This window comes from Capronia epimyces (assembly GCF_000585565.1).
Source record: "Capronia epimyces CBS 606.96 chromosome Unknown aczIQ-supercont1.1, whole genome shotgun sequence".
NCBI lineage: Eukaryota > Fungi > Ascomycota > Eurotiomycetes > Chaetothyriales > Herpotrichiellaceae > Capronia > Capronia epimyces.
The window spans coordinates 3,783,973-3,801,652 of record NW_006912904.1 but is presented as its reverse complement, the minus strand read 5'-3'; the positions used below and the strand labels follow the sequence as shown (position 1 = coordinate 3,801,652).

The 17,680-nt window shown below is 53.2% G+C and overlaps 7 protein-coding genes across 7 annotated transcripts; 2 read left to right on the top strand and 5 right to left on the bottom strand.

The window, feature by feature from the left end:
• Positions 1 to 391: 391 nt before the first annotated feature.
• Positions 392 to 1,726, bottom strand: A1O3_01369 (uncharacterized protein; the record flags this gene model as incomplete). Its single annotated transcript, XM_007731515.1, has 1 exon — positions 392 to 1,726. One exon carries the CDS (start codon positions 1,724 to 1,726, stop codon positions 392 to 394), a length of 1,335 nt encoding a protein of 444 aa, XP_007729705.1.
• Positions 1,727 to 2,289: 563 nt separating this feature from the next.
• A1O3_01368 (uncharacterized protein) lies at positions 2,290 to 4,611 on the top strand (the record flags this gene model as incomplete). The annotated part of the gene is made up of 3 exons (XM_007731514.1): positions 2,290 to 2,356; positions 2,408 to 2,868; positions 2,923 to 4,611. The coding sequence occupies 3 exons, from the start codon at positions 2,290 to 2,292 to the stop codon at positions 4,609 to 4,611; spliced, it is 2,217 nt and encodes a 738-aa protein (XP_007729704.1).
• Positions 4,612 to 6,507: 1,896 nt separating this feature from the next.
• On the bottom strand, positions 6,508 to 7,878 carry A1O3_01367 (uncharacterized protein; the record flags this gene model as incomplete). The annotated part of the gene is made up of 1 exon (XM_007731513.1): positions 6,508 to 7,878. One exon carries the CDS (start codon positions 7,876 to 7,878, stop codon positions 6,508 to 6,510), a length of 1,371 nt encoding a protein of 456 aa, XP_007729703.1.
• A 674-nt stretch (positions 7,879 to 8,552) lies between these two features.
• Positions 8,553 to 11,973, bottom strand: A1O3_01366 (Ca2+:H+ antiporter; the record flags this gene model as incomplete). The annotated part of the gene is made up of 2 exons (XM_007731512.1): positions 8,553 to 11,821; positions 11,871 to 11,973. 2 exons carry the CDS (start codon positions 11,971 to 11,973, stop codon positions 8,553 to 8,555), a joined length of 3,372 nt encoding a protein of 1,123 aa, XP_007729702.1.
• Positions 11,974 to 12,944: 971 nt separating this feature from the next.
• On the top strand, positions 12,945 to 14,163 carry A1O3_01365 (26S protease regulatory subunit 8; the record flags this gene model as incomplete). Its single annotated transcript, XM_007731511.1, has 2 exons — positions 12,945 to 13,179; positions 13,229 to 14,163. 2 exons carry the CDS (start codon positions 12,945 to 12,947, stop codon positions 14,161 to 14,163), a joined length of 1,170 nt encoding a protein of 389 aa, XP_007729701.1.
• A 505-nt stretch (positions 14,164 to 14,668) lies between these two features.
• Positions 14,669 to 15,625, bottom strand: A1O3_01364 (myo-inositol-1(or 4)-monophosphatase; the record flags this gene model as incomplete). The annotated part of the gene is made up of 1 exon (XM_007731510.1): positions 14,669 to 15,625. One exon carries the CDS (start codon positions 15,623 to 15,625, stop codon positions 14,669 to 14,671), a length of 957 nt encoding a protein of 318 aa, XP_007729700.1.
• A 625-nt stretch (positions 15,626 to 16,250) lies between these two features.
• On the bottom strand, positions 16,251 to 17,285 carry A1O3_01363 (uncharacterized protein; the record flags this gene model as incomplete). Its single annotated transcript, XM_007731509.1, has 1 exon — positions 16,251 to 17,285. The coding sequence occupies one exon, from the start codon at positions 17,283 to 17,285 to the stop codon at positions 16,251 to 16,253; it is 1,035 nt and encodes a 344-aa protein (XP_007729699.1).
• Between the last annotated feature and the right edge of the window lie 395 nt (positions 17,286 to 17,680).

Here is a 17,680-nt window from a genome sequence, read left to right as displayed (position 1 = left end):
TGAATATCGAAGCTGCGGTGGGCGCGATGTTGACCAGAACACAATCTAGTTTGCGCAGGAGAGATTTGTTGAGGCTCGTTGCAAAAGTCCCTCCCTCCAAGGAGGATATTGCAATCCATCGTGATATATAAAGAAGCGGCACCGACGTGTGATATCATTGTCTGTGAACAACGCTTTCTTTGTTGACACAACATTGTATGAGACTACAAGACACCCGGTCAGAGAATCGCATCAAGGAAACAATGACTTCGTGGGCCATGTTTGTCAAAGAAATGGACAAGACAAGGAGAAGCACCGACAGGATGGCTGTGGCATTGAAGGACTGGAGTTCACCCTCAAGCCAACAATGACAGAGATGATCATGGCGACGGACCAACTATTGCTATCTAAACTACAGCTTAGTCTCTCGACGAATCTGCAGATCATACCTGTTGAGGTCTTTTATGCTCCTTTTGCCCAGATTCCCCAGCATATTGTCCGTATCGGCCAGCAGGCACCGGAGGACATGTTCAACCCCTTCCTGTCCACGAATGGCAAGCCCGTACATGTATGGTCGACCTATACAGACGGCTTTGGCGCCTAGTGCCAGCGCCTTCAGCACGTCACTGCCACTACGGATGCCACTGTCGAAGATGAGAGTCAGTTTCGATTTTTGGACCCGTTCATCTGCGGCGATCTCGGCCAGGGCATCAAGTGATGCGATGGCACCGTCGCATTGTCGGCCGCCATGATTTGAAACAATGATGCCATGCATGCCATAATCAATGGCTCTGTGAGCGTCCTCCACAGTCTGGATCCCTTTGAGAACAATGGGGCCGTCCCACAGCTTCTTGAGAATTTCCAGGTGCTGCCACTCACGATACGTGCCCGAGTTCATGGTGTCCAGCCATGCCCTGGACCTTTGCAAAACATGTACATTCATCAGGACTCGGGCCGCACCGTATATTGAGCCAGGCCTCTTCAACATTGACCAGAGCTCTGCCAATTTCTCGCCACTGCTCCTTGGATCACTTTTCTGGATTTCCTCATATCTCCGGTTAAATACTGGGTCAGAATGCCCTATTTGGCAACCATCGCCCCAGAGGAAGGGCAAGTAGGAGTTGTCGAGATCTGTGGGTCTCCAGGCGAGGTTGAAAGTGTCCAGAGTCACGACCAGGACCTTGTACCCGTTGGACTTTGCCCGGTTCAACAAGCTGACCGTCACATCTTCCCACTGAGGCCTGGGCCAGTACAACTGATACCAACGGTCGCCGTCAGTATTCGCTTGAGCAACTTGCTCGATTGTACGAGTGGCGGCAGACGATAGGATCATCGGCACGCTCAGTTTGCGACATGCTCTGGCTGTGGCTTCCTCAGCATCGCGGTGCATGATGTTTTGCACACCAACAGGGGCGACAAGCAGCGGACTCGGGTATCTGGCACCGAATAGCTCGACACTCAGGTCTCGTCGGGTCGCGTTGACTAACATATGTGGGCGAAGACGGTAGCGGTCGAAAGCTGCGATGTTGGCGGCATGGGTCTGACCACTGCTCGCTGAACCATAGACATACCCGAAATTCGCTGCGGGAACTTTGGAGCGGGCCAGTTTTTCCCACTCAGCTGGTTTGGTCGAGAAGACGGGAGCCCGGAGGGATGCATAGATCTCTCGTTGGTAAGCAGAGTAGTTGTTGGGATCTGGTTCGACGTAAGGTCGGTTCCATTGCTCGGGCTCGGGCTTGTTTGCCATGGTAGACACTGTTCTGATGATGCAGAGAACTGTTGAGACAACCCACAGCCGTCCGTAGAGAGTGGTTCTGCAAAGGAAGATGGGAGAGACGGGGATGATATGGAGTTCAAAGCGAAGAGCGCTCGCATGCCCTTAGGCCGACGGGAGACTACCGAGGCTTGAGGGGGTCGATGTCGGGACAAGTTCTATATACCTAGCAGCATATTTACCACACTGATTGGATTGGTCGTTCCAGCAAAGCCACTAATATGACCCAGACTGGTACCAATTTGCGAGGACTAAGCGAGCTAGATACATCCGGAGCTAGCTATATTAGGACTAAATAATTGCTAATGTCCTGTTGGTCCCACCTGCTGCTATGACGTCGAGCTTTCTATCTGGGCTGCGTGTGCATCATATCGTCTTCACACTGTTCCAAGTTTCAGGTCGAGCTTCTGGTGAAAGCAAACCAATATCTGCTGTCGACCACCTTTCCTTCCCGACCTACCGCTGGTGGGCTGGCTCTTCATTACTTTCAGCTTGACCCGTACTCTCGCTGTACTCCTTTTCTCTGGACCGTCAACATGGCATCGAAAGTGTTACAGACCAATTACGATGTTGACTATGTCATTATCTATCGAGTGCCAAAAGGTGGTACCGATCTTGCCTATGATTTCAGTCCATTCACCTGCTGATATTGAGTAGATAAGGCGGCTGCAACAGCTCAATTCCAAAAGCTCATCCGTACCCTCACCGAAACTGGGCTGACCACCGAGGTCCGCCGAGGCGACGAAACATCCCTCCTCGTCTTTGTGAGGATTTCTGACGAGAAGATCTTTTCGAATGTCGTGTACAGGTCACGGATTAAAGACTGGCTCTACGGCATCCGCCAGATCCAGCCGAGCGGTGACCCTGGTCAGACTCTCAGTTCCGAGCCCCTGACTGATGCTGAACGACACCGACACGTGCATCATATGATATGTTTTCCCCGCGAAGAAGGAGGAGCTGGAATCACACCCAAACATGGTGAATGGGACAACGTCGAGGCTGTCTTTCCCTTGCATGATCATGCCCAGAACAAGAAATGGTTGACAGAATTCTCCCGCAAGACATTCCTAAACCCCGAAGACCTCGACGAGATCAGGAACACCGTGGGCGAAAAGGTCGGCCATCACACTCCTTAAAATCTTCAATTTGTCCTGGACTGACACTTGCAGATTGCATATTACTACGCCTTCCTCCAAACCTATTTCTCTTTCTTGATCTTCCCCGCAGCATTCGGGTTTTCCTGCTGGGTGTTGCTGGGCAACTTTTCCGCCATCTACGCTGTTGTCAATGGACTGTGGTGTGTAGTATTTGTTGAATACTGGAAGCGTCAAGAGCAAGAGTTGGCAATCCGGTGGGGTGTCAAGCATGTCTCAGCCATCCAAGCCAAGAGGAGAGAATTCGTGCCCGAGAAAATCACTACCGATCATATCACCGGCGAAAAGGTGGCATATTTCCCAGCCAAAAAGCGGCTATTAAGGCAGCTGCTTCAAATCCCGCTGGCCTTGCTCTGCGTTATAGCTCTTGGGACTGTCATCTGCACATGCTACGCGATCGAGATCTTCCTTTCGGAAGTGTATGATGGCCCGCTCAAGTCGGTCCTCGTCTTCACGCCTACCATCATTCTTACTCTGGCGGTCCCCGCAATCAGCAATTACCTGACCCAGTTTGCTGAAAAGCTCACTTTCTATGAAAATTATGAGACTCACGAGGCACATGACAGGGCTATGATCTCCAAAGTTTTTGTGATCAACTTCATCACCTCCTACACAGCAATCTTCCTGACATCCTTTGTCTATGTCCCATTCGCCTCCCTCCTAGTACCATACCTCGACATTTTCAGCTTGACGGTCAAGCCGTTTGCGGAGAACGAGAAACAACTGCAGACGCCCTCTGCCGCCTCTTTCACTATCGACCCCAATCGATTGCGAAACCAGATGATCTATTTTGCGGTGACTGCACAGATCGTCAACTTTGCCATGGAGACGGTGCTACCTATCGTTACGCAGAAAGGGACTAAGAAATACAAGGAGATGCAGTCCTCTCGAGCCGAAAAAAATGGTGGTGCAGCTCCATCTGTGTCGGCAAACGATCCGCCGGAGGAAAAGGAGTTCCTCACGCGAGTCCGCGAAGAAGCTGCTCTACCCGACTACGATGTCACCTCTGATCTCCGGGAAATGTGTATACAGTTCGGCTATTTGTCGTTATTCTCGGTGATCTGGCCTCTCACGCCCGTGTCGTACTTCTTCAACAATTGGGTCGAGCTGCGCGGCGATACCTTCAAACTCACCGTCGAGTGTCGACGGCCCACTCCTACTCGAGCTGATAGTATTGGCCCGTGGCTTGACAGCCTGGAGTTTCTCGCATGGCTCGGCAGCATTACGACTGCCGCACTCGTGTACATGTTCAGCGGAGGCAACGGACCAGATGGCAAGCCGCACACTATCAAACTCGCGGCCCTACTTCTGAGTGTCTTTCTCAGTGAGCATATTTTCCTTGTCGTTCGGCTCCTTGTGCGCTCGGCGATCGGTAAGCTCGATAGTGCGGCGATGCGAAAGGAGCGTAGTGAGCGATTCATGGTCCGCAAGAAGTTCCTCGAAGAAGCCGGCCTGGCAGATGTTATCAAGCCTATCACCACGGGCCCCAACAGCCCACTACAGGACGAGTCCGGGGCCCAGGCGTTTACGGAGATTACTCGGGAGACTCTGGAAGATGATGCGCGACGGGATAGTCTGTCGTCTTCCAACCCCACAGATCGATTCTGGAAACGTCAGCACAACTGGGCTGAAACGGAAAAGGTCGGGGTTGGACTGATTGATCTGATGGATCTAGGTTCTTCCACGACTAAAAAGAAGCAGTGAGGACGTTATGAGGAGTGGCGATCTTGCTGGCTGGGAGGGTAATCAGAAAGTGGATGAATGATGAATGAGTTTTGGTAGGCACCCTGAAGGAATGAGTAGCCTTATTCTGTTGGTGGGCGGTCAAGTCGAGTTTACTGTTTACATACATGAGATCAAGATTGGCGCAGCAGGAAACGAACAACAGCCGGGCAAGAAGCGATGGGAGAAACGACTTGGGATGAGCATGAATTAACCGGCGTGCCGCTTAGATGATAACGAAGCCTGGGAGTAGGTACATGTATGCAGGACAATGCTACCAAAAGTTTCCCCGGAGCGTTGTGTACAATCGGGGGCCTATGGATCCTATGGGTTCTTTGAATCTTGTCTCGCATCTGTTGCCCTCCCCCGGAGGAATGTATGTTCCCAAACTTCCGCAGTTTTTCCAAGACCACGAGCTCTGAGAAGGAAGGAAGGAAGGAATGAAAAGGAGGCTTGGTCACATAGGAAAGGTGGATTTCGAGGACACAGACACAGACACAGACACAGACACAGACACAGACACAGACACAGACACAGACACAGACACAGACACAGACACAGACAGAGACAGAGACACAGACACAGATGGCGATGGCGATGGCGATGGAGATAGAGGCGCAGAGCTAAAGGGTCAGCCTGAGTAAAGAAGGTAGGTTTCTCCATTCGGTAGAATATTCATTCGGAAGGATTTAAACCTATATTTATGGAATCGACACCACGTCCACCACGAAACCATGGGGCTCTCTTAGACGCAAAATTCGCCCAAGCCTGACTTGACTTGCTCGCGTGCTTTAGGAGTGGAAGGGCCATCAGGGTGGAAAATAGCGAAAGTCTGGAATCCCGGTCCGTGAGCCTGACGACTGCGACCAGCCCCAGTTCAGGAGTGCCGGTTTCGTAGTTTGAATTTAGTCGAGTTGAGTTGAGTGAGTACTTCAGAGTGGAGAAGTATGTTGCTGAATCTTACTGGCGGCTGGTATCAATATCACGTTGGAGACGGTGGTCTCATGGTTCGACCACGCCGTGCCACTGAAGAAAAGGTTCTGGTTGAGAGGAGAGATAGTTCGAACTTCCTTCCCATCCGGTAGAATATGGCGGTCTAGGCCGTAAGAAGAGCTGGCGAAGGCGATCCTTTTGCAACGAGTGTTCAACATGAACGTGTCGTGAGTCTTGTGCTGCCCGAACAATTTGCATTCGAGTTATGCCGCCATCCCATCCTGCCCAAACGGTTTGCATTCGACTTATGCCGCCATCCCATCTTGTCGCAGTAATAGGTTGTGCAGTTCCAGGGAAGCTTGAGGTGCGTCAAGAACAGCAGGATATCATGGCTAATATAGTTCTTGTGTCCTCCTTCCACCCCGGAACATGCACCAGTCGCACTAGACATAAAAAGTGCCGTCAGCGAGACATCTCCAAGGAGCCTGGAGGAGCGATAATCGAATCGAGAAGGAAAGTTCCAACGTACGACTATCTCGTCGCAGCCTGTGTTGTGTAAGACGCAGTATCTGCTCTTGCATCGCTTGCAAATCCGCGTCGACAGGGGCGAACAAAGACCGCAGACGCGGCCACATTCGAAACAGTCGCGCGTCACTGCCGCCTGGCCGTGGACGATCTTGATTTGTTGCTGTGGAAAGAAACGGAGTGAGCGTCAGCCACTTGTATGAACAGGCACAGGACACGAAGAAGGTGGGCGAAGGATAGGCACATTGGGCAGGCACAGATGTGGAAGGCAGCGTCGAGAGCGATGGCTGCCGAGTACTATTTCAGTGTGGGCAGGAATTGGAGGAGCACCCATCTCTGGTTGCTGAAAGGAGTCTCGCACTCTCCAAAGTTTGTGTTCACTCCGTTGATCGTTCATCCTCTCGACGGAAACATCTATCTTCACATGCCATCACCGCCAGCCCGGATCATCCACTCGTCGACAAGACAATGTTGAACGCAGAGGCGGTTAAATACCTTAATGTGGTCGCCACGGTCACCGCTAGTGGCTCCATCGTTCAGCTCATCCCCAGAGGGTAGGTACGATAGTCCGGCTTGATGCAGCCTCTCGAGATCGCTAAGTTTCTTGGATAGTGTCGGGTTGTAGCAGTGGGCGCACCACCATCGGTGACAACTCTCACAGTGTCGGTTGGTAAGACACCAGGTGCACGAGACGATGAGGCGCTGAGGAAGAACCTCTCCATTTTCACCTCTCCGAGGTGGAGGACGCACGGCGTCAATTAGCTTTCCGCTCGACGGAGGTGGCCATAGTAGAGGGAATTCGGACGGGTCGCTTTCACCCCAGACCGGTGCCCCGCGAGGTTGGCGACCGCAGCTTGCGCATCCTGTGGGGCCGAGAGCAATGGTGGCCAACGGAGGAATCCCAGCCTTATTCTCTGCCAGGTAATCTCGAGACGCAACATGCAGAACGGGAGCCATGTCGGCGTGCATGTGAGTGCAGAGGACGGCATCAAAGCTGATGATATCCTTGCATGCCAACATAGTTTCTTCCCACGAAGTTCGATGGCCATGCCCAGGGTAGATGACCTGCCCAGCGGGTGCATACCAAGGATCGATTCCGCCAGCACCAAGTCTGTCGGTGGGTGCGACGGCAGCTCCAAGCTGCGTCCCTTGCGAAGGAGTAGCGCCCGAAACGGGTAACCCATAGTCGAGGGCGTGCTGATTGGGCGATGCTGGCGGCGTGAATACGTACAAGCCTTGTAGTCGGGGAGTGCCTTCCGGCCTGCTAGGCCGGCATATGTGGCGCAACAACTGCTGCAGTTTCGAGTGATTGACGTTAAGGCATCGCCGAATACTGAGTAGCCGCACGTGATATTCAGGGTCAAGGACAATGTCGCTAATTAGATCATGAGTGACAGAAGCCAGTTCATCGAGCACCAACGTCTGCACACTTTGGAGTACCTTCATTCGACCCAGTTTCATCAATACGCCGCGCAGTGGCCCGGCGTAGAATTCGTCTTCGGTGAGATTTTCGTCCATTCGTTGCGCACGCCAGGGAAATCCGCCCGAGTCTATCCTGGTCAACAGGTTGGTTGAGACGTAGGCTCCTCGACATCTTGACAAATCTATATAGCGAAAGACGCTAGCCGTGTGGAAGATTAGGTCCCGCAGGTAAGAAGACGTCCTTGCTAGGGCAAAGATAGAGGATAGAGGTAAGTAGTGCACAAGGTTGTCGAGGATGATGGAGTTCGATAGCAGGTCGAGGAGGGAGGGCGGTAAGACGCATGACGAAGGGCTGTCGGCGGTTGTCATTGCTGCCCGCCGGGGACAGGAGTCAAGTCTTATGTTCCGATGAGGCCACGCAACGATGACACAGGATGGATACAAGCGATGAGGAACTGAACTTGCTGGCTCATCTGATGGCCTGATGGCCTGACATACAGGATGAACATGAGGTCAAGGCAGCCGATGCCAAGGCTCACCTGAGCACGTGCCACCGTGCGGGACTAGGCTCTAAACGCCTCCCACTAGCCTCATCAAGACTAGCACGTACCTCAAATCAGACCTCATTGCGCTACCAGAACTGGAGGTCGGAGGACGGAAACTACCTACAGGTTACGCCGCACTTACACTTACTATACACCTACCATGTATATGCTGGGATCGCTCATGTGCCCGGAGTCCAGTCCTGTTGCTCTACATCACCTAATGATGGTGTAAGAATGCATCGATTAATAGATGTAACTAACCCAAGCGTCACTTTGCCCAAGCGCTGATTAGAATAAAAAGTACGATGTACGCCGACGAAAGCATGCTGTCCGAGTCCCGGGAGACGTCCACGTCCATCTCTCTGCCGTCTCTTTGCCATCTCTGCTCTATCTTTGGTCGAGATGGCGACGCTGTCACGTTTCTGAGCGCTCACTGGTGGTCTCACTCGAGACGCCAGCACTTGAGAGTAAAAGACCAATATAGCCTCACCAGAGACCCTACAATTCTCTCCTGTTTGGAATCCCGGTCAGCTGGCTCGTGCCTGGTCGACTTTGTTCCCATGCCATGCTCGACATGACGGCCAGCGTGTCATTAGGATCTCCTCCCATGATCGTCAGAGTAGTGAACCCACTAAAGTAGAAACCTAGTATCACCACCAGATAGGTCAAAACCAGAATACTGCCCTTGAAGTAGTTGCTCCTGCCTTCCCCGGCTATGTAGCTTAACAGAAACACGCAGAGGATGACTGTGACCATATCCCATTGTGGGAAGATGAGGCTGAAGGTATGATCGAGTAGGTCGCTGGGGTCGATGAATCGTCCGTGGACCGCCGAGAACAGAACAAGGGCTGGAATCTGGAGCAAGCAGACCTGCAGCGCGTAGGCTGACCCGATCTCCATGCTGAGCGCAATGTTGCCATTCATTGCAAAAGAGATGGCGTTGAGGAACTCGGTAGTGTTGGGGACTAGCGCAAACAGGGTGATCCCTAGGAATTTCTCGTCAATCTCTATCGAGTTGAGCACAACGTCAACTGTATCCACAAGGATCTCCGCCACTAAGGCGTACGCCACGGTTGCCGTCAATAGGATGACAGACGACTTGGTTCGTGACCAGTTGGGAGCATCATGCCCAGCACTTTCGCCTTGTACTGCTTGCTCCGTTGTAGGATTGGCAAAGGCCTCGTCCACAGCAGTACTACTGCGTGTGACTGCGGGCCGGGTGCTTTTCACCGTGTCCGCTTTGTACGAATGTGTCGCCTGATACGATGAAGCTCGAGGATGATTTACCGCGTCTCGTGCCGCGACTGTCGCAGCGGTAGCCGCCATCTCGGCGACCTGTCGAACAAGGTTGTTGTTATCTTCCTCGGACAGTCCTGGCACAACAGGGCGCAGAACCGGACTCTGGAGAGTCTCCGAACCGTGGCTGGATTTGGGTGGCACAACGTGGGGCAAATCATTCTTGTTCTGCTGGTCGACGCCGTGATTCTGGGACACAGGCTTAGGTCCCACCGGAGGCTCTCGTTCAGCAGCACCCTCAGCTTCACCAGTGAGACCTGCCGACCGCAGAGACTGTCCGAGAATTCGTTTGTACAACTGTGAGTCTCTGATGGCGGACCGGGGCACATATGATCCATTCGGGTTGTGAAGCTGCTGCGAGTTGACCACACTGTGGTGCCGAGTATCCATGGGGCTCACCTCGGCAGTATTGATTTGTTGCGGTCTCTTTTCGTCCCCCTCGGTGCTCCAGATAATGGCGGCATGCGTTCGCAAAGTGAACAGCAGCCCAATGATGTAGGAGGAGAACAGGAAGCCAGCGGCGATCCAGCAATACGGTCGGACGGCTTGGACAAAGAACTGGTCCGTGACAGCTGGGACCTGCCGGAAATAGCATTGTCGGCAATCCCGTGGATTGTCCAGATCGGCCGCCGTGCATGATTTGCAAATCATCTCATGGCTTCCGTAGATTTTGTAAAACAAGGTTGGCCCAAAAGCTGCGATCACAGCGAACAGCAGCATGGTCGAAGTTGCACCTGCAGACTTGACATTGAATCGTTGTGTTTTGCGTCGGATCGCCCCGAAACACATTGACAGCCCGGGCAAGAGAAGAATGCCCGCAAAGATGCTGCCAATAATGCTACCCTCCACGAGGGCCCCCTTGCCTTCGTTCAGGGCGATGCAGTACAGGTACACCTCGACGATCGTTGAGAAAAAGGCATTGACTGCCGCCCCCATACCCATCGATGACTGTGCAGATATAGAAGCTACCGCTTGACCGATAAAGTAGGCCAATGGGATAATGGAGATCAGGGCCAGGGTAAACGTCAGCGCTGGACTGGTGAGCCAGATGTCCAGACCCAGGGCTTCTTTGAGGATGAAATAATCGATGATGACAAGGATCACCAGAGCCAAGAAGTTGATCAGGAAGATGTTGGTGCCATCGACGGTGTACTTCCAATATTTGATTCCAACAGCCCGGTAGGTACAGAGGAGGATGGACGACGGTCTAGTGGAGCTTCTAGCAGCTGACACGTCGCGATGGAATGTCAGTGAGAGAGGTCTTTTCCGCAAGTGGTAGAATAGAATGAGCGTGACGCGGCCCATAGGAATCCAGAACACCATGAACCAACAGATCATGGAAACCAGCAGCATGAGAGGGGCGACGTTGAAGTAGAAGAAGACGAAAAAAATGACCCTTCCCAAGGTCCACTGACCACGGCCAAAAAGCCGTCGTTTCCCTTTGAACTGTATGCCCGAGTCGTCTCGATCAATTCTCCCGCTCCTAGCGAGGAGACTATCATTCTCGCTGGCCGAGTCGATGCTGTTTCGGTGTCGGCCGACGATGGAGCCAGAGTGAGTGAGGTTTGGTCCAAACATGAGTCGCCCATATTCCAGGTCCCCACTCTGCCATCGTTCATATTCGCTGATGCTTCGACCTTCACCTTCGTCTTCATCCACGTAATTCTCATCTTGCTCGAGCTTGACAAACTTGCCAAACGGCCAGAACAGGTAGCTAGCGAGACCCCAGAAGACTCTGCCATATGCCGCCGCACTAGGGTCAAAAGCAAATAGAAAGCAAACTAGTGAAGCCAGGGCGGCGGCGGCGGCTAGCCACCAGCCGAAAAAAAGTGTCCACAGGGAATTGAAGGCCCAGAGCCAGTTGCTGACGATCTCACTCGGGGAGGAATGAATGTCTTCTTCTGCTCCTTTCTCGACCGATCTATTCTTCTTGTATAACGCAGGTTTCCATATTCGGATACCGAAGGGATGTGTCTCATTGATGGCCAGCTGCCGGTCTCTAAGTGTGAAACTCTCGGCATCACTCAAATCTGGCTCTTCAGAGTCTTCTTGTGCTTCATCGTCGGCTTCGTCGACGGCCTCTTCCACAGGCGCATCGGCGAGATCCTCTTGAGAAAATTGCTCCGCCTCTTCTTCTGCAGAATCGACGCGGGCAAGTTGAGGAACCGCGGCATGGGTACGTCGGCGAATAGTGGAGTGTTGTCGACTCGGGGTAGGAAACGTCGGCGCAGAAGGGGTTTGCGGCGCTCGAGATTCCTCTACTTCGGAAGGATCGTCGTCGACTGAGAACTGTTCGCCTCGGTGGGGCAGCTGCCGCCGTGTAGATGTCCTTCTTATAGTCGCAGGTTTTCGGGGCCTCGAAGACTGCGGTGACAAGGGTGCCAGACCAGAAGGAGTTTCTAGGCCATCTTCAGATCGATTGGCGCTTCGTGGACGATGGCCGCTTGTAGTAGGGACACTACTGAGCGTTCCTGTTGTCCTGTCAGGCTTATTCTCTCAATGTATTGGAGTTGGTGTTACCGTAGTCTCTGCGAATGCTGGTGTCTCGAGCAGCCGACCCATCAGCAATTTCAGACTGGCCATCTTGCACCGGTTCCACACTCTGGGAATCACTGGGTGACATTTCGGATGGAGGTTTTGATGCTCATGGACGTTGGTGGGCGTTTCTCGGCCTCTGCTCAGCGTCGCAAGATGACGTGCTGGTTACCGTCAGGATAGATGAGCCAGAGAAATCGACATCCAGGCGGATGGGTGCCTGGTAGAGGCCGGCCGGCGCATCAGATGGACAGAGTAGAGTCAGATGATGTCGAGAGTTGGAAAACTGTAGAAATAACACGTGGGGAAGTGAAGGAACGTTGTGGAACTGAACACCCACGGCACACGTAGGTGGACTCTGGGGAACGAGGCGAGAGGCGAGGGAGAGTGTGCCAGCGACAACACTTGACAGCCAAATGGTGCACGTGCAGTTGGTATCAGCAAGTAAGAGAAGGAGCTGATGTACACAACCGACCTTGGAGGCTCGACGCGAGCTGAATGATGTCGCGGATGCACTGCGGAAGGCGGTGGATTCCTGGCAGATGTGACAGGCCTCAGCCCTCGCAGACGGTGTCTGATTTGCACAGCAGTCGTCTGTGGTGGGTGCCCTTGGATTAGCAGAGCCCCTAAACTGCCGGTCAGTAACCATTAGGGGTAACTGATGGGCTTCAGCTGCCTAAGGTGCCAGGTATTAGGCGGTGGATCTAGCCTATTAGCCAGGATTTGGGCATCATCACACCCGAGCCTTTACGCATGATTTCGCCAACTCCCGATCTTGCTCCAGCCACAGTGCCACACCGCCTTGCATCGCCACAGACCGCGCTTATATCCCTAACAGCCGCGCCCAGACGCTTGCCGCCCTATCTCAGTGCCTGGGTGAGGAGGCAGCGGTCGGAGGCGCGTCCTCTCTTGTCTGCATTACGCCGCCAACCTATCCGTACAACTTCCCACCAACAGCAGCTGCCGCTCACCATCTGTCCTTGATATTGCAACCCCGTGTCAAGAGACTTTGATCCTTTTCTCTATAGGATTTAGGTGACATAATTTCTCTCCTCCATTATGGCGCTCGACAACTTCTACCGGAACAAAATCGAATCGTTAAAGCTTGAGATCATCCAAGGCCAAGCTGTCCTCCGTCGATTAGAAGCACAACGAAATGATTACAACTCAAGAGTACGGCTACTGCGGGAAGAGCTGGGTCTTCTACAACAGCCTGGGTCCTATGTCGGCGAGGTGGTGAAAGTTATGAGCACAAAGAAGGTCCTGGTCAAAGTACACCCTGAAGGCAAATATGGTGAGCTTCTGGGTCAGCAAGCTTTGAGCCTTGGCTAATCGAGAGATAGTCGTCGACATTGCGGACAGCGTCGACATCAGCAAATTGACCGTCGGCAAGCGTGTGTCCCTCCTTTCCGACTCCTACAAACTCGAGAAGATGCTGCCCTCCTCAGTCGATCCCTTGGTCTCTCTCATGATGGTCGAAAAGGTCCCAGACAGTACATATGACATGATCGGAGGGCTGGACCAACAAATCAAAGAGATCAAGGAGGTCATTGAACTTGGTCTCAACCACCCCGAACTCTTCGAATCTCTGGGTATCGCCCAACCCAAAGGCGTCCTACTCTACGGCCCCCCTGGAACAGGCAAGACTCTCCTGGCTCGTGCTGTGGCTCACCATGCCGATTGCAAGTTTATCAGAGTCTCTGGTTCAGAACTGGTGCAAAAATACATTGGCGAAGGCAGCCGAATGGTTCGAGAGCTCTTTGTGATGGCAAGAGAACATGCGCCCAGTATCATTTTCATGGACGAAATCGACAGCATAGGCTCCAGCCGTGTGGAAGGAAGTAGTGGTGGAGATTCCGAAGTGCAGCGAACCATGTTGGAACTCCTGAATCAATTAGACGGCTTCGAACCTACCAAGAACATCAAAGTTATCATGGCAACGAATCGACTGGACATCTTAGATCCCGCCCTTCTCCGACCAGGTCGAATTGACCGCAAGATTGAATTCCCTCCGCCGAGCGTCGAGGCACGAGCAGACATTTTGAGAATCCACTCTCGCAGCATGAATTTGACCCGGGGGATCGATTTGAAGAAGATTGCCGAAAAGATGAATGGTTGTTCCGGTGCAGAACTGAAGGGGGTGTGCACAGAAGCGGGCATGTTTGCATTGCGGGAGCGACGTGTGCATGTCACCCAAGAAGACTTTGATCTGGCCACTGCAAAGGTGTTGAACAAACACGATGACAAGGAAGTCTCTTTGGGCAAACTCTGGAAGTAGTTTGTGTCTTCCAGGTGCTTCTCTAGACAATGATTGTTGTAATACTATAAGGCAATTGTAGAACCGAGAGAGAATGTCTATTCGGATACCAGAGACCAACCAACCTTTCCTTTTAGTTGGGCCATGACCGCTCGAAGTTTGCGCTCGCCTCGTTGCAGGTTGCAGCGCAGAGTATGTTTTCCGTTCTATTTATTCGTCTTATCATCTATGATCTATTGAGGACCGCATTTGGTCCCGCTCTAAAACGCTGATACTGTCATCGTCCCTGTGGCAGTCTGGCCCAAGGCCGAGGTCCCCTTCTTCGCTCTAGTCAGAGTGTTGGGAGACATGGAACAAAGCGGCTTCAAGTCCACCTTGGGGACCAACCACCGGCCTGACAGACGAGGTGAGGTGAGGTGAGGTAGGTAGTTGCTTCGACGGACATTATTTCTTCACCCAACCTGAAAGCAGGGGCTCAGTGCTCAGTGGCTCAGTGCTCAGAGCTCAGTGGCTCAGTGCTCAGAGCTCAGTGCTCATAGTGCAGAGTCCCCTCGACATTGGCCCAGAACTCTTCGACCAGCTCCTTCTGGCCCGAGGTCGCACCCCGAACGGCCAGATACTTGCGATGGTCGACCGGGACGTGCCAAGTACCGGGGTTGGCATCGACAATGATTCCGCCGGCCTCAGTGAGGATGACCCAGCCGGCGCAGACGTCCCAGGCCCAGCAGCCGCCTTCCCAGTAGACGTCGAGCGAGCCCTCTGCGACGGCGCAGAGGTTGAGGGCGGCGCTGCCCAGGGCGCGGACCGAATGGACCATGGCGCCGCCCTCGTCTTTGCTCCGGCCCAGACGGGCCCAGGTGTCGGCCTTGGTCTTCCAGTTGGACCCGGACCGGTCAGACCCGAACTCGGAGATGACTATACAAGAATCCAGACCTGTTAGGGGTGCGGGGTCCTGTAATGGAAGACGGTGTATGTCTGTATCTGTTTCTGTTTCTGTTGCCGTTCCTGTTCCTGATTTTGGTTCTGTTGTCGTTGTCGTTGGGTTTCCCGTCCCCCCCACCTCTCGCACATAACTCCCTTGGCCCCGAACGCCCGAGTACAATTTCCCCGTGAAGGGGTTGTAGACGACACCGACGGTGGGGACCTTGTCGACCGCAAAGCCCAGGCTCACACTGACGTAGGGGTGGCGGTGCACGAAGTTGGTGGTGCCGTCGATCGGGTCGACCACGAACGTCGGCTCCGGGCCCAGCTTCTGCCCGGGCGTGTACGTCTCTTCGCCCATGAACGCGAACGAAGGGTACAGCCGCTTCAGCTCCGTCGAGATGTACGCTTCCACTGCCCGGTCCGTCTCCGTCACCAGGTCGGCCGTGTTCTTCTTCGTGCCGGACGACAAAGTGCTGGGTTTTGCGCTCGTGATCATCTCTCCGGCCTGGAGTGCGATCGTGACCAGCCGGTCTCGCAGCTGCGCGAGATCAATGTCCATGTTGGTGCTGGATGCTATTGTTGTGGAAAATAAATTGTCCTGCAATGTCCTGTCCTTGTCCTTGCGGTTGTCGTTGTCGTTGTCGCTTTGCTTGCTCTCAGCCCGAGATGCAGACCATATACTCCGTAGTCCCCGCAAATCGCAATTACTATCTCGTACTCGTGTTCGATTGAGCGACCATATAAAGAGAAGCGTTGCCAATCTGATTTGTCGGCCGTTCAGCAGGAATGGTGACAGATGATACAATCTGCTCAGATACCTCTTAAGGAGTAGTTAATGTGGTGAGACAAAAAAAGTCGGTCGGGCGCAAGGCCGAAAGTCTCGGCGAATCATGGTCCGAAATCGAAGAGCAGCAAGTATGACAATAACAACAACATTCAAACCAGACAGAGGAAAAGTATTGGAGAAAGATAAATGTACGTCAGTTATCTGGCATTGTATTTTCTGCTCTCTTCCTACATATTGTTGTTCAGTAGATAGGTAGAGATCATTTCTTGATATGGTGCGGATCTGTATAGAAAATAATTGAAACAATGAACATTGCTTGCTGACAACGCTAATATAAAACCTAAAGTGAGCCGAAAGATATATATTGCTGTAATATCGCAATTGGATTCTGCAGAAATCACGTCTCATCTAACCGGCCATCCTCATACCTCGTAGCGTGGCTCTCCTCTGAACTCTGGCTTCCTGTCCTGCTATGCTCGCCCATTGGAACGGCCATGCCAATTGCAGATATCCCATCAGCCCCGACGCGGCCGGCATCCCAGTTCAGCGGTTTCCGTCTGATGCCTTGCCGCTGAGGGGTTTGGAAGCCAAACGATAGCGGACGCATCAATTGCTCCACGTCGCCCATGCCCAGGCCCAGGCCCTTCTCACGCACTCCGAATGATAGGACTGGGTCATCCAGCGCTCTCCGGTACGCGCGATGTTCGAGCCTCTGTTGCCGCCAGTCGGTATAGCGTCGTCGGAGGGGAGGGCAGTAGCGCCACAGAAAAAAAGCGATGCCGATCAACGCCAGGACCGGGAAGATGACCGTCACTGCTGTTTCGGCTGGGGATAAGCCGCCCGACGTTTGCGAATCGGTTGGTGATGAGTCGGTGCTAGATCCAGATCCAGATCCAGATCCGGACCCAGAGTCGGAGCCACTGCCGGGACTAGAACTTGAACTCGCTGGACTGCTGTTGCTAGTGGTTGTCGGGACGATCGAGACTATCGACACTGCCGTCCCACTTGAGCCCGATGATGTGGCTACCAGGCCAGCCGAGTCCGTCGCGGCTGAGGCGAGGAAACCGGACGACGAGGCAGAAATCCCATCAGGACCAGTGGACACCTGAGTTGCTGTTCCCGATAATGGTACGCTGACTGTCTGGGCTGTAGCGGTTGTGGATGGCCCGAGTGGCTGTATTGAGCTCTGCAAGGTAGATGTTTGTGTGTTCGCTGTTGAAGGTGGCGGAGTCTCCGCTGATGGCGTCGTGGATGCCGTTGCTGTGTTCACAGAAGGTTTGGGGCCAGCTAAAGCAGTAGCGACGCCAAAGATTTCGCTGGCCACGCTGTTCAAGGAATCGAGAGGATTAAGAATTTGTCGCCGCTGGACAGGGATCGCATGTACAATGCTGCAAACGCAACCGAAAATAACCACACGGTCCAGTCGACACATTTTGGAGTCGATGACCGCGGGATCTCTGGGGTATATGGGAAATTGTGATCGATGATTGCGGCCGAAGTGTAAACTATGCTATGTCCCGCTCAAGCACCAGGACCAAGAAACGAACAGAGCATGAACAATGGCTTCTTCAAGGACGTGGAAGGAAAACATTTGAATAATAGGATATGCAGGTACAGGTAGGGCCGTGGCCATACATATGCCCAGGAGCAGAGATATACATGCGTACCTGCATTAGGCCTACCGGTGGCTTGTTGTGTTAGTTCTGGGGGGCTGAGTAGCCGCGACGCTCGGAAAAGCCTCCAGACGCTTCAAACGTACCACGTTTCAGGTATTTTGGGCAAGGCAGAACACATTGGTGAGGCTGGGATCTGAAGCTGTCATTAGGC